The sequence below is a fragment of the Argentina silus genome, assembly GCF_951799395.1.
Source record: "Argentina silus genome assembly, chromosome: 20".
Lineage (NCBI taxonomy): Eukaryota > Metazoa > Chordata > Actinopteri > Argentiniformes > Argentinidae > Argentina > Argentina silus.
Genome location: NC_139674.1, coordinates 3,489,758 through 3,510,528, shown reverse-complemented (window position 1 = coordinate 3,510,528; position 20,771 = coordinate 3,489,758). Strand labels below are relative to the sequence as shown.

The following is a 20,771-nucleotide window of genomic DNA, read 5'->3' as shown; positions in this document are numbered from 1 at the left end:
TCGAACGTTATTTTGTAATGGGCGTAAAACATGGCCGCTTCAGTCCGAGAGAATGAAGCGTTGTACCATACTTACTTGAATTAAACAAGTACAGTTCTATATTTCTGTTGTAAATAACTGTGAACATCATGGGTGTTATGAGACATGTCGTGTGCGCGATGTCTGGCGGGGTGGACAGCTCTGTCACTGCGCTGTTACTCAAGCGAAGAGGTACGACCTTCCTTCACGCAATGAGTCCATGCACGCAATGCATACCACACTGACCGGAGACAGGTGCAGGATAATGGTAACACTGCTTTATTAACTGCACGCATAATGTTTCAATTGACTCGTTGTGTTATTTACAGGGTACAACGTGACAGGAGTGTTTATGAAGAACTGGGACTCCCTGGATGAGAAGGGGGTGTGTACTTCCGACAAGGACTGTGAAGATGCCTACAAAGTGTGTCAGACACTGGACATACCCTTCCATCAAGTATCCTACGTGAAAGAATACTGGCATGAAGTGTTCAGGTAACAAGTGCACTATGTCAGCAACCTTGTCGTTCTATGCAACATTTTCTCTGATTAAAAACATCTGTGTGCCTTGTGACAAAAGATGCATTTGTAGGAGGAAATTAGATGATGACACCTTAAACACAATTGCACCATGATTGCCTCTCTGACTGACTGTGTATTGATCTGATTCGTTCTCTGATAATCTCATGTCTCATGTCTCCTCTTTAGCAATCTTCTCAAGGAATATGAGAAGGGCAGGACACCCAATCCAGACATAATGTGCAACAAGCACATTAAATTCAACCATTTCCACCATTACGCCATCAACTCATTGGGTAAGTGATGATACACACACACTCACTGATTACTTTATTAGGAACACCTGTACACCTTCTCATGGTGGAGGTGGTGTAATGGTGTGGGGAATGTTTTCTTGGCACACTTTGGGCCTGTCAATACCAATCAATCATCACTTGAATGCCACAGCCTATTTGAGTATTGTTGCTGACCATGTGCATCCCTTCATGGCCACAATTTACCGATCTTCTAATAGCTACTTCCTGCATGATAATGCACCATGTCACAAAGCAAAAGTCGTCTCAAACTGGTTTTTATCAACATAAACAATGAGTTCAGTGTTCTTCGGTGGCCTTCCCAGTCACCGGATCTGAATCCAATAGAACACCTTTGCGATATGTGGTAGAACCAGACATTCACAGCTTGAAAGTGCACCTGAAAAATCTGCAGGAATTGCGTGATGCAATCATGTCATCATGGACCAGAATCTCAAAGGAATGTTTCCAACATCTTGTGGAATCAATGCCACGAATAATTGAGGCTGTTTTGAGAGCAAAGGGAGGCCCTACCCAGTATTAGTATAGTGTTCCTAATAAAGTGCTCAGTGAGTGTATATGGACCAAGTGTACTAAATATCAATACTAATAAATACTAATAAATGCTTTGAATCTGGACTTATAGGAGCTACACATGGCATCTTCACGGTACTACATCATATAATGGCCTTGAATCTAAATCTAGAGGGATGGTGGAGCGATAGTGTTTAAAAGTAATAGCTCCCCACCAACGTTTCGATTGGCTATGGTATTAGCATAGTGATTACTCCTGGCTGGTGCAGCCATGTTGTTGTCAAATCATAGCTCTTTACAGAAAGAAGACAAATCAAAAGTATCTGCAGCAAATATATATTTATAAGCTTGCTAGTACCAAGGCTAGAGTGAACAGACAGCTCGTTGTAGTTGTAATTGCGACCTGTGGCCACAGGGGAGCCAGAATTCATGTGTCGCCCCCTTTAAGGCTTACATTGTTTTTTCTCTCTATAGGTGCCGATGCCATAGCGACGGGCCACTACGCTAGGACCTCCCAGGAGGACGAAGACGTGTTCCATCAGAAACATGTGGCCCCTCCCACAACCCTCTTCAGAGACCGCTTTGAGATCAGGAACCGTAAGAACAGACTCCTGCCCTCCTACCTTCTCCTCTTTAAACACCCCTTGTACTCCTGTTTATCAATTGTACTTGTCTCATAGAGTGTTCTGTAGATAGAGTATTCTGTAGATAGAGTGTTCTGTAGATAGAGTGTTCTGTAGATCTTTGGACATGTAGATGTATTTGGGGACATGAAATAGGCTAGATCCTCCTATTGGATGTTAGGACAGATTAATAACACAGTGATTTCTCCGTTGCAGCGGTGAGACTGTACCAAGGGGCGGATCGATTTAAGGACCAGACGTTTTTCCTCAGCCAGGTCTCCCAGGATGCTTTGCGGCGTACAGTCTTCCCCCTCGCGGGACTCACCAAAGACTTTGTGAAGAAGATTGCGGCGGAGGCAGGCTTCCAACACGTCCTGAAGAAGAAGGAGGTGATAATAACATTTTTTTTGTCTCTTTGCTCTGAACTTTCTACAGACCGACTTCTGCTTGTCTTGTCCAAATACATTATATGTTGCTTTTTCTATGACTTCCACTACAGATATATTCTTAGGTGGATAAACTCACGGCAACACTGTTTACATGTCTTTGTTTATCTCCAGAGCATGGGCATCTGCTTTATTGGAGAGAGGAACTTTGAGGATTTTATTTTACAGGTATGTCATAAATATTCCACAGCATGTTAACTTTGTGATGATATACTGACCAAGGCAATGAATAAACATACGTATTTATTATATGTGTAATGACATCATCTGCAAATGCTTTTCTTTGTCAGTATCTCGAGCCCAAGCCTGGGAATTTTGTGTCCATTGAGGATGGGAAGGTTATGGGCCAGCACCAAGGTAATGCTGCTCTGCTGTCAGTAGTGCAGCATGTGCTTTGTTGTAAACAGTATTGATCCTCATGAAAGAATTCTTGTAATCTCTCTTTCTCTCTCTCTCTACCCCCCTCTCTTTCTCTCTCTCTCTCTCTCTATCTCTCCCTTTCCCCCCCCCCTCTTCCTCTCGCTGTCTCTCCTCCACCCAGGTTGGTTCACCCTGACACTGGGCCAGAGGGCCAGGATCGGGGGCCAGAGGGACGCCTGGTTCGTGGTGGACAAAGACATATCGACCGGAGAAGTGTTTGTGGTGAGAGGGGTCTTTCTACCTGTTCCCCAGCGAACACCTTCCGTCCTGCTCTCCCATCCTATTGACCTCACCTTAACAGTCAGTTGTCATTGATTCAGTCTGGACTTCTGTCTCCACCGTCAGGGCCCCACCACCAGTCACCCAGCGCTGTTCAGGGACACCATGCGGACCGACCGTTTCCATTGGATCACGGTGGACCCGCCCCCAGAGCTGGTTAAGACCCAGATGATGGAATGTCACTTCCGCTTCATGCACCAGATGCCCCTCAGTGAGTCAAACCGCACACGGCTGCATCTGTGACCCTCTTCTCCTGATACAACGTGATATTAAGATGCTCTATACAGTACCTGTGTAGCAACACTGTCATAACTCTGGTAACAACAATACATCTATATGTCTATATGTTGTTAGTAATAATTTAGTCGTTTATAATTTTTAAGGTGGGAGGAAACTAATAGTTTTTCTAGATGGTGCAAGTATTTAAACAGGCCAGTATACACAACAGTTTATAATAATAATATAATATATGCCATTTAGCTGACGCTTTTATCCGAAGCGACTTACATTGCAGTGAGAGCATACATTTCAGTATATATGGTCCCAGCGGGAATCAAACCCACAACCTAAGCATTGTTAGCGCCACGCTCTACCAACTGAGCCACAGAGGACCACATCAGTGATGAAGCCATTGCAATGGAACTTATATGGTTGTGTGTTTTCCAGCCCCCTGCACAGTGACCCTGAACATGGATGGATCTGTGTGGATCATGCTGTCCCAGCCAATCAGAGCCCTTACACCTGGACAGGTGAGCTCTCTTCAGATTCAAAGGCAGGGTTCAAATACTTAATCCCAAATTCGATCTGTATTAGAATGAACCTCAAAACTCAACACTTTGTCCTCTGAATATATTTAGCTCAAAACTTTTGCTAAAAAAAAACAAAAACTTTTCGGTATTCATTCACTCATGTAAATTCTGTTCATAAACCATTCTCTTGGTCAGGTTTTAGACATACAGCCATGTAATTCTGCAGCTGTGTGAACTTGTGCAGCCGTTTGTCCTAGTGTGTTATTCCTTAAACCATCTGCACCGCTGCTGTGTGTCTCTGGTTTCCGTGACAGGGATTAGGTCCAGACTCCGTCAGAGCACAAAAGGGGCTCGTCCACGCTTGGATTAGCCCCCTTTCTTCATGAGCTATCCCATAACCCATTGCTCCGAGAAACAATATGGCTGTGCCTCGTTTATCGCTGAACTCTGGGCTCGGAGCCAGAATGTGTACTGATGAATAGAGAGGCGCTAGAAGGGGAGTGTGTGTGTGTGTGTGTGTGTGTGTGTGTGTGTGTGTGTGTGTGTGTGTGTGTGTGTGTGTGTGTGTGAGTGTGTGTGTGTGAGTGTGTGTGTGTGTGTGTGTGTGTGTATGTTTGTGCACGCGTGTGTGTGTGTGTGTGTGTGTGTGTGCATTTTGAGAGGGTTCCAGAAATGAGTTAAGGGTCATCAACTGTTCTAACTATTGGGAGAACCCTGCCTTTGCTTCCACCAGTAAGCAGCTCTCCCTCCCTTCACTCTCCAGTTTGCGGTGCTATACAAAGGGGATGAGTGTCTCGGCAGTGGGAAGATCGTCCGCCTGGGCCCCACCGAGCACACTCTCCAGCGGGGCCGGGAGCGCATGAAAGAGACCCCTCCCGACATGGAACGGTCCCCAGAACCAGCCAGCTGAGAGACTCACCTCCTACCCACGGACCTAACCTTGTATCAGGCTTCAGTTCAGAAGCACAGCTGAGGAACAATACTTCCACAGAGACCACCACAGAGACCTCACTCTCCCACTCTCAGAGCTTCTACTGTAGAACCCAACCACAATGCCCATGTCTTTGGACCTGTCATAGGAACCTTTGGACCTTTAAGCGAATTAAACCCAAACTCCTTTATATAATTCAAGCCTAATGTTGTAGACAATGGAATGCAGAGATCTTTGGCTAAATTCACGGACGTCTTTTAAAAGCCCTCATGTGATGTCCCTCTGTTATTATGTATGCTACAACAACTAGGGTACTTTGGATAATGTGATAAACTGTTTTATACATTTTTATTTAACAGTTGGTACTGTCATGTATGTGGTGGTTGGGGTCCTATGTATTTGGAGATGCGCATAGAAAATGTGAAAGAGATATTTTTAGATGATGCACCTTTTATGGACATCCAAAAATGTGTGAGGAATGTGCCTTTTCCTTTTGGTGCTATGATATGGAGGTTGGGATTAAGAACTGCATTCTTTTGAACTATCAACTATGCAATGTGTAAATAGACACAGAAATGAAGGTCAAGTGATTAAACCCTTGAATGTTTTAATAACAGACTATTTGATAAGTATTGTTATTTTTTTATATTGTATTTATTTATTTATTTATTTTATACCTGAAAACGGTCCCATGGTATTAGTTTTAATCGCAGCCCAAATCGCGCTCCCCTCCCAGTCTACCTCATCATGCTGTTTCAGCTTATTATTTCCCACAAGGGGGCGTACTCGCACAAGTTATACTCACATCTGCCTTGAACCGTGCGCTATTATTTCTGGTAGGGAAAATCAGTATACATTTGCTAAGGCAATACTTGTGATAGCCTACCACATGGAATACATCTGTTTACATCAACTTCAGTTGAGACCTACCTCTACTTTCCTCTTAATTCCGTATTAGATTTGAATGAATAACATAATGAATAAAATGAATAAAAACAATGCAAACCAGAACTAACCATGTAAATACAGGGAGAGGCAGACTGCAGGTGCGACATACATTAATGCGTGTTCAACAAGTACGCCTACACTCGCATTGTCACCAATATACAGTAGAATAGATTAAGAGGAAAGTGCAAGACGCATTAGGGCAACCTGAAGGCCTATGTGATACCAGATGGAGGAGCTGTATGCCTACCACTTACAAAAGGCTCTGTTCATGCCAGGTCGTCTATTACAGTGTGTAATTAGGCTATCATATACTAAAGAATTTGCACCAAGGAAATCAATGAGGTGGTTTGTGGTTTTTGATGGATACTACTATATTGGAAGATGTTGCAAAGGATGACATCTAATCCCACACACCAATAGATAAACTAATCACTGATAGGTAGCCAATGCGTATTCAATAACTTATGAATAAGTATGCTCTTATGTTTTAAACCTGTATCACAAGTTACTGAAGCAAAATCAAGACCTTTGTGCACGCCAGCCTTTTCCTCCCGACAATACACAACTTTCAAGACAGGACATCAGGAAAAGTTTCAATGATACCAACCTTTTGTTATAATAAACTCGGGATGGCACTCAAACATACAATGTGTGTTAACAAGCTATCACTGCATTGTTATTACAATGCTGTGAAGGCGCAATCGTCACCAGCTAAGGACACTTCCGAATCTCCATAAGAAAGCCCCCTGCGAAAGTGTCCCCGTGGGGTGAACGCAGCAGGTTTATGCTAATCAGTCTCCGAGGAGCAGAGCCGCGGAGCCATTTTGTAGTCATTTAAAACTTGCCGTGGAATAATGCGACTGCGCTCCGTGGATACTATGGATTCAAAGTGCCTTTTTCCACATTAAAACTTCACCATGAAGGATAAAAGAAAAACGAGGTGTTGGGAGAGGGAGAGTTAATGTTTTTCTGGAGGTGTTTGGATGAAGTTGAATGGGACACAGGAGTTTTAAACCATGGAATTGCCGATGTATTGGATTTGGGTTGGTGTTTTATTCAATGTGCCGCTGGTGGGATGTTTCGAGCTTCACCTTTCGGATACATTACAGCCTGGGACCGTTTTGGCAAACTTGTCTCTTGGACCTGGTTGGACTTACAAAATTGACAGGACTTTAACTCCCAAATACATTCAGAACTTTTTGCGAGTAGAATGTCAAGAGGGAGTGATCCGTCTATCCACAAAAGTGGATTGTGCGCGCTTATTGAGGAACCCTGTGCCTGTCTATTTCAGGATAGGGTCTCCGAAGCCTGAAAACTTTGTTGTGACACATTTCAATGTATTTGTACACGGACAGGACTGTTTCATCAAATACAAGAGAAAGAACACCATCGGTAAGCCCGACATTCACATAAAACACCTTTCCAAACTGGAAGCAACTTCCTGCCTATCCCCAGGTAACTTGCTTGTGAATGTAACAGAACTTTTGCCTGCTTTTACGCGGAACATTACCCTTTCGCTCTCATCATGTATTGCAAAAGACTTGAACGCCGTTTTTGACCATGGGAATTTGTTGCTTGACAATGACTACTGTTTCGGCCACGGAGTAGAGAGGGAGGTCGGTTTGCATTGTGCACTGTACTCTCAAAGTGACCGCGTCTCCGTGCGTGTGACTCTGCGACTCATGACAGTGGAGCGACATGAGTCGTTATCAGAAATCGTCCAGAATGTGCCTAGCAGATGGAACCACCGAAAAAGAAGACAAGTTAACACACCTCCAAAGTTTCAGCTGCCCAACTATCAGGTGTCCGTCCCCGAGAATGAACCAGCGGGAACCCGCGTTATCACCCTGAAGGCTACTGATCCGGATGATGGAGAGGCTGGTAGAATTGAGTATGGGATGGAGGCTCTCTTTGACAGCAGATCTAACGACTTTTTCGTCATAAGCCCCCAGACAGGTAGCATCACAACTGTACAGCCTTTAGACAGAGAGGTTAAAGACACCCACGTCTTCAAAGTAACGGTAACAGACAACGGTTCCCCACGGCGCTCGGCCACAGCATACCTCACCGTCACCGTCAGCGACACAAATGACCACGGACCGATATTTGAGCAAACGGAATATAGGGTCACCATCCGAGAGAACGTAGAGGTGGGCTTTGAAGTGATGACAATCAGGGCGACCGACGGGGATGCGCCGTCCAATGCCAATATGATTTACAAGATTGTGAATGGTGATGGAGTTAACTCCGGCTTTGAAATCGACCCGCGTAATGGACTGGTAAAAATCAAAGAGCGGCCTGATAGAGAGACCATGTCCCAGTATCAACTGATAGTCGAGGCTAACGACCAGGGGAAAGACCCGGGCCCACGCAGTGCCACAGCCACTGTGAACATCACAGTCGAGGATGAGAATGACAACTACCCTCAATTCAGTGAGAAGAGGTACGTGGTCCAAATCCCAGAGAACGTGGCTGTCAACACCAAAGTGACCCAGGTGGAGGCCTCAGACAAAGACGAGGGGAACAACGCCAAAGTCCACTACAGCATCATCAGTGGCAACGTGAAGGGACAGTTTTACATCCACTCTCCCACCGGAGTCATCGATGTCATTAATCCCCTAGATTATGAGATGATCAGGGAGTATAATTTGCGGATTAAGGCTCAGGATGGTGGCAGGCCGCCACTGATCAACGGGACGGGGATGGTTGTGATCCAAGTGGTGGACGTCAACGACAACGCCCCCATGTTTGTCAGCACGCCGTTCCAGGCCACCGTGCTGGAGAATGTGGCCATCGGCTACTCAGTGATCCACATCCAGGCCATCGATGCTGACTCCGGGGATAACGCCCGTCTGGAGTACAGGCTCACTGACACCTCCCCCGGCTTCCCTTTCACCATCAACAACAGCACAGGGTGGATAACCGTGAGCGTGGAGCTGGACAGGGAGACCACCGAGTTCTACACCTTCGGCATAGAAGCGAGGGACCACGGGATTCCCGTGATGTCATCGTCGGCCAGTGTGAGCATCACGGTGCTGGATGTGAACGACAACATCCCCACGTTCACCGAGAAGGTGTACTCTCTGAAGATCAACGAGGACGCTGTGGTGGGGACGAGTGTGCTGACGGTGACAGCGGTGGACAGGGACGTGAATAGCGTGGTGACCTATCAGATCTCCAGCGGGAACACCAGGAACCGCTTCGCCATCACCAGCCAGAGCGGGGGCGGGCTCATCACCCTGGCCCTGCCTCTAGACTACAAGCAGGAACGCCAGTACGTCCTCTCAGTCACCGCCTCCGACGGCACGCGCTACGACACGGCGCAGGTGTTCATAAACGTCACCGACGCCAACACACACAGGCCCGTGTTCCAGAGTGCCAACTACCAGGTGATGATCAGCGAGGACCGGCCCGTGGGTTCTACCGTTGTGGTGATCAGCGCCACGGACGAGGACACGGGGGAGAACGCACGCATCACGTACGTCATGGAAGACAACGTCCCCCAGTTTAAGATCGACCAAGACTCGGGCGCCATCACCACTCAGATGGAGATTGATTATGAAGACCAGGCGTCATATACATTAGCCATCATAGCCAGGGACAACGGCATCCCCCAGAAGTCCGACACCACCTACGTGGAGATCATCATCCTGGACGCCAACGATAACACACCTCAGTTCCTCAGGGACATGTACCAGGGGACCGTATTCGAGGACGCACCGGTGTACACCAGTGTGCTCCAGATATCCGCCTCGGACCGGGACTCGGGGTCCAATGGCAGGCTGAGCTACACCTTCCAGGGAGGGGATGACGGGGAGGGGGACTTCTTCATAGAGCCCTACTCTGGTATCATCAGAACGGCCCGGAAACTGGACAGAGAGAACGTGCCTGTGTACAACCTGAAGGCCTTCGCTGTGGATAAGGGGATTCCCCCTCTGAACGCAGCAGTGGATATCCAGGTGTCAGTGCTTGATATAAACGACAACGCGCCTGTATTTGAGAAGGATGAGCTGTTTATCTACGTGGAGGAGAACAGCCCTGTGGGTTCCATCGTGGCTCGGATCACCGCCACAGACCCAGACGAGGGGACCAACGCTCAGATAATGTACCAGATAGTGGAGGGGAACATTCCGGAAGTGTTCCAGCTGGATATTTTCAACGGGGACCTGACCGCCCTCTCCGACCTAGACTACGAGGACAGAACCGAGTATGTGATCGTGGTCCAGGCCACATCCGCCCCTCTGGTGAGCCGGGCCACGGTCCACATCCGGCTGGTAGACGTGAACGATAACGACCCGGTCCTGCAGAACTTTGAGATTATCTTCAACAATTACGTGACTAACAAGTCAAACAGTTTTCCGTCTGGGATAATAGGAAAGGTCCCAGCGCATGACCCAGACGTGTCGGATAAGCTGCATTACAGCTTTGAGTCTGGGAACGAGCTGAATCTGCTGGTCCTGAATCAGGACACTGGGGAACTCAAACTGAGCAGGGACCTGGACAACAACAGACCCCTGGAGGCTCCCATGACAGTGTCTGTCTCAGGTAAGATCAACCACAGGCCTCAGGCCTGCTCTCTTATTAACCTCTAGAAAACGCCACGTTTTGAAAATGCATACTGCTAGTCAGCAAATAACATAATAGGCCTACTTTGCATTTGTTCTCCATAAAATGCCTCATTTGTGGGTGTAGGCTAATATGTCCTCTTGGCATCTTGTCAGCGACATGAAATATAGTTTACCAAATGCAAATAAGTCAAATAAGTGTGAAACGAATGAGATGTATCCAAGATATCTCCAGTTGTTAGATATGATTTATGGCCTGATATAACCCTAATCTGAAACACAGTAAGTCACAGTAAGTGCACTTCAATGTGTTTTCTATTGAAGAGAGGCTGCGGGCAAGCCCTCGATGAAGTGCTCTCGCGTGCTCACTGAGTGTTGTAGGGTGTAGCAGGATCCGGTTCTGCCACTTTTGTACAGTTCGAGTGATAAGTGTATTGTGTTGGTGGTGGAGGAGTTCATGAAAGCCGCTATTATAGGGTGGTCCCCCCTTATAACCAAACGGTTTTTGTTCCTGCAAAATTGTGGTTTGCACTCCAAACACTAATATGTCAGTGCTAAGCGTGTGTCAGACTCCTAATTCATACACAACTCACTTTGAAGAAGTTGAATTGCTTATGTCGGCTCTTTTTTTTTTTAACCCAGTTTAGCAGACGTTGTTAAAGTTGTTGAGCATGTTGCTGGCTGCAACGTGTTTCTCTTGCACTCACTTTATAGTTCCCTGAGCTTTCTGGAAGTCAGCATTTTGTGCAGTGTGATTTACATTTACATTTACATTTATGGCATTTAGCAGACGCCTTTATTCAAAGCGACTTGCAACAAATACATTTGTCTAAGTAAGTGAACCATCTATATCCATCCGTCATCATAAGATAAAGTAATCAATGCTCAGACCGGAGGCCAGCAGTTTTGGTCAAAATAGGAGAGTTTGTTGCTGACGTTGTTGTGCAGCCTCGTTGTTTAGTTTTGGGTAATAAATGTTCGGTTGGATGTAGATGTATTTGCGTTGGTGCCGGTGGTGGTACGTCACCCAGAAAGAATTTCTGTGAAAGATGTCCTCTTGTACAGCAGCAGACTTTGTTCTTGAAAGTTAAAGATTACACACATGCAAACAGTCATTGCTCACACCCAGAGTGGCGCAGCAGAGGAAACATCAACGGTCATTTAGAGCCGTGGTACAGGCCTCGGTGTTGTTGTATTGGACAGTGTGACAGGGGGGGGATCATACCTCACCCTGACAGAATACCGTCAAGTGCAGTCAGACATTGGCAGCTATTCTGTTCTCTCAGTGAGGCTGATACTATAAACCACATCATATACTCAGTAGCTGCAGTCTCTCTCTCTCTTTCTCTCTCTCTCTCTCTCTCTCTCTCTGTTAATCTACCTGTCATTTTCTCTCCTTTCACTTCCCTTAAGTAAGCAACAACGATCTGTTCAAGGCAGGCCTTTGCCCCACTCCATGTCTCTCATAATTAGTGCGGCAAACGACTTGTGCCTTTTTTCTGTTGAACAAAGATAGTCTGGCCTTCCCTGAGTGTCGATACTTGTATCTTGTGGTCAAGTGTGGTCTGAAGGGGACAGCTAGCCCCCATGTCCTGCATTCATGGCCATTCAGATTCGCCAATAACAATTGGGACTCTTGTGGTATCCTTGACAACGATGACCCTTCACTGCCCTTTCAGGGGCCCTTGCCCTCCATCAGGGGCCCCTTCATCAGGACCCCCCCCCCCACACACACACACACGCACACACACACACAACCCCCCCCCATTGCTGAGGCACACCCTCATGTCAAATGTTAGGTAACCATTAACACTGGTTCTCTGACCTTTCAACCCCGGGCTCTTGGGAGAGGAAGAGCCCTCTGGGGAGGACATAAGATGGGGCTGGGAGCAGGACCTTAACAGCCAGGCTCCTCTTACTAATGAAACACAAACCTCTCTCAGATAGCCAGACAGATCCAATTCAGAGCTTTGTGGAAGATTAGTAACAATATCTATCCTTATCTGACCACTTCCACCATGTTGGCCCATAAAAATCGATGAAATACTTGTCCTAGAGGAAATTAAGAGTTTGTTGATGTGCGAAATTAAGCATTCATTGAATTAGATCTTTGCCTGTCTATTTCGCGATGCTAAACACTCACACTCCAATGCATTAACGAACAGTTATCTTGATGGTAGGAATTTAGAACAGGTGTTTTTTCTCTCCTCTCACAGAAGAACTGAAAATGTTTATCTAGCCCTCCTGAAACACAAGAACCCCCCAGATAACGCAGGTTAACATTCTAGTCACAACACAGATCGTGTCCTCCTTAGGAAACACACTGCCGACTCGAACCAAGGGGGAGTGGTAGGGGCTGTGTGTTCTCACTGTAATACAATCTCTCTTATCTGTGCATGGTCGACTTTCAACAAGCTTTTCCCCTCCAGAATGTAGCCTAGTAGAGAACTATTCTGTGTTCTCCAGTATTTCTTATTAGTCTAAGAGCATTGACTGTATTTCCCCCAGCCCCAACTACATCAGGACCAATAGAAAGGGCTTAATAGGCTTATACACTCAGATTTTTTTCTAGTTCCAAAAATAATTTGCCCCCTTTGGGGAATTAATTTGCCCCCTTTGGGGAACCATTTGAACCCTTTGATAACCATTTTGGATTTCATGTGGAACCTTTTCCACAAAGGGTTCTAAATGGAACCGCAAAAGGTTCTACATTGAACCTCAAAAGGTTCTACATGGAACCCAAAAGGGTTATCAAAGGGTTCCCCTACAGAGACAAATGAAGAACCCCTTTTGCAACCCATGTTTCTCAATAGTGTACGTCATCACCTGTCTGTATGGCCTCCAGGCTCTCCAGAGAAGACAGATAGTGTTGCATTTCACTACTGTTGGCCAACTTGGTGAGCTATGTCTTAACGATTAGAAGTCATTGTTGCTAAATCATCATTCCACTTGGTCTCCTTTCCTCTTGCTCCCAGTGAGAGGAGAGGAGCGAGTACGGCTTGCCGAGCAGCATGCTGCTACACGCAAACACCCGCCTTTACCCCCACAGGCCTTTCCTGCGCGTCTCCTATACGACTGGTTTGGCCCTGAAACCGCTGTAGGAGTCGCATAGCTCAGCTTTTTAACATTTCTGTCCCGTTTCTGCTCTCTCTCTCTCTCTCTCTCTCTCTCTCTCTCTCTCTCTCTCTCTCTCTCTCTCTCTCTCTCTAGCATGCAGAGGGGGTTTACAGTTTCAGCTCACACACATAATCAGATTTCTGTTGGAATCTAAGAGGTTTACATACAAGACTTTTTTTTAACTAAGTATATATTGTGTATATTGACTGTGACACAAAGCACATTAGTACATAAAAGATACATTATAGCAAATAATTGCACAACGAAAAGACCATGGGAAAGATGTGTAATAATGCTGTGTTTGCAACGCAAAAAAAGCGCACAGCAATAAGACGGCAGTTAGAATGCTTTTGTGAAGGTGTTTTGTAACAGAACTGAATGTGTGTGTCAGTGTACCTTTCCCAGCTTGTACTCTAGAGTGTTATGTGAGGAGAACAGGGACAGTTGTGTGAGTCTAAGTTAAGTATCATCAGGGGAGGGGAGAGGAAGAGGGGGAGGAGAGAAAGAGAGAGAGAGAGAGAGAGAGAGAGAGAGAGAGAGAGAGAGAGAGAGGGTGGTTGTGTGGGAAACAGGAGGCTAAGCCTGCTGCCCAGCTGTGCCACTGTATCCTAGTCCTGTCATTCAGTACCGCTGCTGCCCCTGACAACCCACTGCCAGCTGCTACAGATAGGACAGGGAGGGAGGGAGGGAGGGAGGGAGGGGAGGGAGGGAGGGGGAGAGATAGCAGTATTTCCTTGGGTCAGGACCCTCTGGTAGGTCATTTCACAGCTAGAAATGGCTGCTTTGAACCTTTTTTGGCTTCCATGTTGAACCCTTTCCACAGAGGTTTCTCCAAGGAAAGGCAAAAGGGTTTTTCATGGAACCCGAAAGGGTTTTCCAACGGGTTCTCCCTTTTTTTTCTACGAGTGTAGGAACACTGCCTTGGTTTGATTTGAGGGGCCGGAAGAACATTCCTAAAGCTATTAGGTTGGTCACTCAAAGCATAGACGTTTGGGAACCACAGCAAGACCTTACTGCCCAGGGGGGGTCTCGTATCTCACACCTCACCCCCCTCCCCCTCCCCCTCTCCCTCCAGTCATCCTTCACGCTGCTGTCGTTTAAACAAGAGGAACCCCACCCTAAGTGTCCAGGTGTGTAGTCATAGTGACACTCCCGTCTTGTCTACATGCGACCCCTCACCTCTGACATCAAAGGGGCGACACCCAGGATGGGTGTTGGAAGTAGGGACACACAGGGGTGAGAGATGGGCGTCCTCTATCTCTACACCCAACCTTTGACCTTTGCCTGATGGATTAGAGACGTCCCGTGAAAGATCACAGTCTCACCGTTGAGATAACGGGAAAAGAGGGACTTGACTTTCGAGCTATAATTATAGATGTCACGTTAGGTAGATGAATAGGCCAATATGGGAAACACGGCCTCTCAAATGGATGTTTACCTTTCATATTCACCTCCAGTCATAGCAGTCAGTCAGCTGTCTCTTCATAGGACGCTATATGTTTTCATGCGCATCCACGCACATGATATGGTGGTATTTCGGGGCTTGGCACTGAAAGTAACTGATATTAGCTGCTCCCTATTCATTCCTAAGACATTACGCTTTGCTGTGCCCCCCCCCCCCCCCCCCTCTCCTCTCTCCCACTATCTCTCTCCCTCTCTCTTCCTCTCTCTCTCACCCTCTCCTCCTCATGCTCCCTTTCTGTCTCTCCCCTCTCCCTCTCTCTCTCTCTCTCTCCCTCTCTCTCTCACCCTCTCTCTCTCTCTCTCTCTCCCTCTCTCTCTCTCTCTTTCTCTCTCTCTCTCTATCCCACCCTTCTCTCTCTCTCCCTCTCTCTCACCCTCTCCCTCTCCCTCTCCCTCTCCCTCTTCCTCTCTCCCTCTCTCTCTCTCTCTCTTTCTCTCTCTCTCTCTATCCCACCCTTCTCCCTCATGCTCCCTCCTTATATGTGAGGAATTTGCCCATTGCAAGGCAATGCTTAGCTCCTGGTGCAGAGGGGACTAGGCTATATCTGTCCTTGGTGGCTATAGAAACTCTTATTAGATTACAGAAGGCTGTCTTGTCTGGGTCACGCACAGAGCAGAGCACATTGCTCTGGCAGCCAGGCAACCTTTGAAGCCAACGCTCAGCTATGCCCAGACTCAAGCTGCCAGAAGAAGAAATATGCCTCTTCGTAATTAAATCATGTTTCCAAGTGGACTCGAATGGCCAAAAACATAAATATGCCTCGCAATAATTCAATCGTGTTTTCAGGTGGACTCAACTGATGGCAAACCTCAGATTCCATCACCGTAATCTAGATTTATGTAATTGAAAACAGAGCCGAATCCATGTAGAAGGATAAAAAAAAATGACTGCATGCGACGTAAAAGGTAATGCAGCCTAAATTAATTTGTTCAATGCACTTCTCCACAATTTTGGGTGGAGACTGTCAGTATAGCCATCTGAGTCTCCTGTTCTAACCCCTATGGCTGTGGACTCAAACTCAGTCTGATCTGCTAAAGCACGAGAGAGAACTGTGATTGCTGAGCAACAATTAACCTGAAATAACTGTGTGCTGGGTCTTTATGCCTGTTAAATGAGTGGGAAAGGAATCTGATTCGTGTTTAATCTTGCAGACTCACTCGGGCCTGATGTGGTGTGTGTGTGTGTTTGTGTGTGTGTGTGTTTGTGTGTGTGTGTCTGTGTCTATATGTGTGTGTGTGTTTGTGTGTGTGTGTCTGTGTCTGTGTGTGTGTGTGTGTGTGTGTGTGGTGTGTGTGTCTGTGTGTGTGTGTCTGTGTGTGTGTGTGTGTGTGATACACAGACAGAGACGAGTGAATCAGCCAGGGAGGGGAGGACAGGGAGGTCTGAGAAAGGGTTAACCAGGAGCATTGCACACATACAGTGAATACATATTCATTCATCATGACTTACTTATGACTACCCTACTTTATAACTCTCAATCGATTTATTTATAACCCTAGCTACTAGCAGTAGATATCACTGCATTATTTGGTTGGGAATATCTTTGGTATTTTAGCGTGTGTGGAGTTTCACCAGTGCTCATTGCGAACCTCCCTGCTGTCCCTGTGCATGCCTGGCCTTTCCATCCAGCAGCTCCAGAGAGGCCCCCAGGGCCAGACCGGCATTTAGAGACCCCCGAGGGGCTGTTTAGACCTGGGGAAAGGCTCTGTGGACGAGACCTGCAGCTCTGATGACTGCCCTCAGCCCGCCCAGTGTGTGTGTGTGTGTGTGTGTGTGTGTGTGTGTGTGCAACTGTGAGTGTGTGTGTGTGAGTGTGTGTGTGTGTGTGTGGGGGTGTGTGGGTGTGTGGGTGTGTGTGTGCAGTCTAAGGCATAGGGGTTTGAAGTGGAAATACCTGGCGATCAGGCCTGGCCACCGCTCTCCCTTCTCTCTGTCCGGCTCTGTGGAGGATTTCCAGAGGGTCTGGAGGGTCAATTACAGGCCTGAGAGAGAGAGAGAGAGAGACTCCAGGGACCTAAGACAGACCCTGTCTGGTAACACCATCATCACCGCCGAGCCTGCTGAGCGAACAGCCAGACAGATACCAGTTCTTTCTCATCACTATATCTTTACCGTGGTGTTTGCACCGTGTCATCCCTTACATTGTAGATACGGCGTACAGTCATTTAAACTGAAGTCGACCGATAGGGTTGATTTCAAATCGTTGGCGGGCGGTTGAGGGGGAAACGACGTCCCCGCTCACAGGGCCGACATCTCGGCCGCGAGGCGGTTACGTGTTGGGTCTCTTCTTCACTGCTGTCGTGGCAACGGGATCAAGAGTTGTAGTTGTGTTTCATGTGTTGTTCGGCGCTCTCTTGATAGGACAGATCTTCTCCCCTCCCACCTGCCGTAATCCCTCCTTTGTGTTCACGCCGAGGCCTTTTGTTGTCCACAGGCAACCCGTCTAAAGCGTGCAAGTCATTTCTATAGACAGGGGTGTTGGGTTATGAATGATAGAAACCGGCTCCCTCCTTCTTCCTCCTCCTCCTCCCTTCTCCTCCTCCTCCTCCTCGTCCTCCTCCTCCGCTCCTGGTCCTAAGATGTCTTCCAGCATGCCTGTATCCGTTTGCAGAGGATTAGGACGGCTGTTGTTTGCTGGCAAACACAGTCTCCCTGAGCTGAGGTGTGTGTGTGTGTATGTGTGTGTGTGTGTGTGTCTCAGTGTGAGTTTGTGTATGTGTGTGTGTGTGTGTGTCTCGGTGTGTGTGTGTCTCCCTGTGTGTGTGTGTGTGTGTGTGTGTGTGTGTGTGTGTGTGCAGGGGGGAGTGGTACCTGTCCCGATGATGCATACCTCTCTGACAGGTGAGCCCCCCCCCCCTCCTCCCCCCATCTCACCTGGGGTCAGGGGGTCAAGATGAGGCCCTGAGCCCCCCCTGCCTTCTCCACCACTCTCCCATCCTCTCTATGTCAGACAGATGAGGGACACAGAGGCTCTGACAGGCCTCGTCCCGGTAACCCACTGCCTGCGGGACAGTGATGTCATCACTCCACTCCAACGGGGGCTCGGGGGCGGACGTATTTGAGTGTAACACGACACACCTGCCGCTTTTACTCTCTCTCCTCTCTCTCTACTCTCTCTCTCTTTCTCTCTCTCTCTCTCTCTCTCTCTCTCTCTCTCGCTAACCAAAACAATAGAGGTCTTTGTCCTTCACGCTGCGGGGGCTGGAAAAGCATCCCCTTCAGCCAACGGCACACGAGTGTGACATTACATGCGTCGGTTCGTCAGTGACCAGCCGCTGGAATGTTAAGAGAGAGAGGGGGGGGGGATGAGGGTGGGGGGGGGGGGGGTTAAAGCTTGTCTTAGCAGGAGGGGGACAGGAGGAGGGGGACTTGGTACCTCTGCAGAGTAGACTCCCTCTCTCTCTCACTCTCTCTCTCTCTCTGTCTCTCTCTCTCTGTGTCTCTCTCTCTCTCTCACTCTCCGTCTCTCTCTCTCTCTCTCTCCCTCTCTCTCTCTCTCTCTCTCTCTCTCTCTCCGTCTCTCTCTCTCTCTCTCCCTGTCTCTCCCTCTCTCTCTCTCTCTCTCTCTCTCTCTCTCTCTCCAGATTTAGACTTTCAAAGGCTTTCCTGTTTGTCCGCTGATCCCCCTTCAACGTCACCGGGGCTGGAATGGCTGTAACTCAATCGCTGTGTTATTAGCAATGTTCAATCCCCGCGTACAATACTCCATAAATATGATAACACACCACTCCCCATTGCCATTAAAGCTTGGCAGTGCCACTGACGGAGCGGTGTCAGAGCGTGAAATGTCAAACCTCTCGGCTCAGGTTTGCTCGTGGAAACAAACAGACTAACAGTATTTTCTGTTTACGTCGATTCCCGATCCTTTGTCGAAGACAACGTTTTTCTTGGACCCCAAAGGAGAGGTTTTCTCTGGGATTATGGTGAACACCAATGTCTGATCAGTAGCCACAGGTGCAACCAGACCCTGGGCGAACATCAGCTTAATCCTGACAGGTAAAGGCTTCGCGGAGTGTTTACCAACCTGTTGGTGCATGGCTTCTACTCAGAGAGAGAGAGATTATGGCCAAGACCCTGTCACACACACACACACACACACACACACACACACACACACACACACACACACACACACCCTGAACACACTCCGAGTCAACAATCACCTGGGTGTTCGTTTACAGCCCCCCTCTGACAGCGTCTGACAGCTCCTCCACACCCGTCAGAAGAGAGCAGAGCGACATGGGTGTTATCTGGCTCAGCACACACAGGGACCAGGTCACACTTCCCTCCTAGCTACAGAGGCTTAGTGTGCCTACCGTAAGCATTTCAAAGGCTCTGAATAAGACCTGACGTAGATTGAAGTCTTATATACGTTTTCTGAAACGTTCAGGGCTAGCGTCTCGATGCTATGAGAGAGGAGAGGAGGTGAGGAGAGAGAGATCACAGATGTATTGAATTTGTTCTCCCCGTTGAGAAGGTGTCAGGCTTCCCCCTTTGAACAGGGCCGTCCTTCACGTTCCGTCACTGTTAGGATGGCGTCACCCGCCTGGTGATTCCACAACCCGATGGATTTGCTCAGGTCGCGACCGCTCGTCTTTATGTGTTCGTGCCAAGTTTAACACAAAGATCCTCCCCGGCCCTTAACACTGGTACAGAACCCTCAGCCTCCCTCCCTCCCTCCCTCCCTCCTTCTCTCTCTAACCGACCGTTCTAACATCCCTCCCTCCCTCCCTCTCTCCCTCTCTCCCTCCCTCCCTCCCTCCCTCCCTCTCTCCCTCCCTCCCTCCCTCCTTCTCTCCCTAACCGACCGTTTTAAATTACATTTATATTAAAGTAGAAGCTACTCCACGTTGGTCTCAGATCAGGGCTACAATGGGCGTCTCTGTTGGGTTCCTCATCAGCCACGTGATTCTGGAGCTAAATGACAAATGTGCTGCTACCACGACGACCGAGGATTTCTATCTAATTTCCGTGAATATAGGAGAGTTTCAGGCAGGGAATAAAGAGATGCGACACGTGTGCATGCGTGTGTGTGTGTGTGTGTGTGTGTATGTGTGTGTGCGTGTGCGAGCATGAGTGTATGAGTGTATGGGAAATGCCATGCAGAGAAGGAATGCTTCGAAATCTCCTCCTTTTAATTCCTCCCCCTCATTCTCCCCCTTTCTCCTGGGAAGGAAGGAAGGCGGGAGATGCTGTACAGTAGGTGGAGAGAAGGAGGAGAAGTTTGAGAGAGAGGGAGGAAAGGAGGAGAGGTGGAGGGAGTCGGGGAGAGTCACGGAGGGTGTTTATCAGTATTTCTGGGCTAGCTTCCTGGCAATGACTTGTTAGACTGGCAGCAGGAGTGCAGAGGACTTCATTCAGTGCAACTGTGCAGGCCGCTGGCCAACTGTACTCGCTCCCAGAGTTGAGCACACTGATAGCAGGCAGACAACCAACTGATAGAGCCTATCTCACTGTCAGACCACTGATAGGCTACTGGGAACTCGACTGAATGGACATTCACCAACATTCATTCGATGCCCGGAAAAATCGACTTGAATTGCAATAGATCAGGGGAGGCTGGTGGAGGTAGAAATCGGAGGACGGGCTCATCGTAATGCATGGGATGGAAGGAGGAATGGTATCAAACACCGTCCTCCGATTTCTACCTCCACCAGCCTCCCCTGCAATCGATGTATTATTGTATTCTGCCAGGATACAGCGTTGCTAACCTATTCCTACTGTATATCTGTTTTCAAAGACAAACTACCGTCTCTCCTTAATGCGATCATGAAGAGATGAATGAGTCTTTTGAAGAAGAATTTTAAAGCGGTGATTGACTGACGGTGTGTTGGGGTTTGATGTATGGTCTCTGAGAGGTGTGT

The 20,771-nt window shown here is 47.8% G+C and overlaps 2 protein-coding genes across 2 annotated transcripts in view; both read left to right on the top strand.

Moving 5' to 3' along the window:
* The first annotated feature begins 31 nt into the window (after positions 1–31).
* trmu (tRNA 5-methylaminomethyl-2-thiouridylate methyltransferase) lies at positions 32–5,405 on the top strand. Its single transcript, XM_083691931.1, has 11 exons — positions 32–210; positions 348–513; positions 727–833; positions 1,839–1,961; positions 2,204–2,376; positions 2,548–2,601; positions 2,724–2,790; positions 2,975–3,075; positions 3,199–3,343; positions 3,799–3,881; positions 4,645–5,405. The coding sequence occupies exons 1-11, from the start codon at positions 129–131 to the stop codon at positions 4,789–4,791; spliced, it is 1,248 nt and encodes a 415-aa protein (XP_083548057.1). The 5' UTR covers positions 32–128; the 3' UTR covers positions 4,792–5,405.
* Positions 5,406–6,741: 1,336 nt separating this feature from the next.
* celsr1a (cadherin EGF LAG seven-pass G-type receptor 1a) overlaps positions 6,742–20,771 on the top strand; it is a 92,484-nt gene continuing 78,454 nt past the window's right edge. Inside the window, exon 1 of the mRNA XM_083692240.1 lies at positions 6,742–10,305. Within this exon, the coding sequence (XP_083548366.1) occupies positions 6,777–10,305 (3,529 nt within the window). The 5' untranslated portion in view covers positions 6,742–6,776. The remainder of the gene's footprint in view (positions 10,306–20,771) is intronic.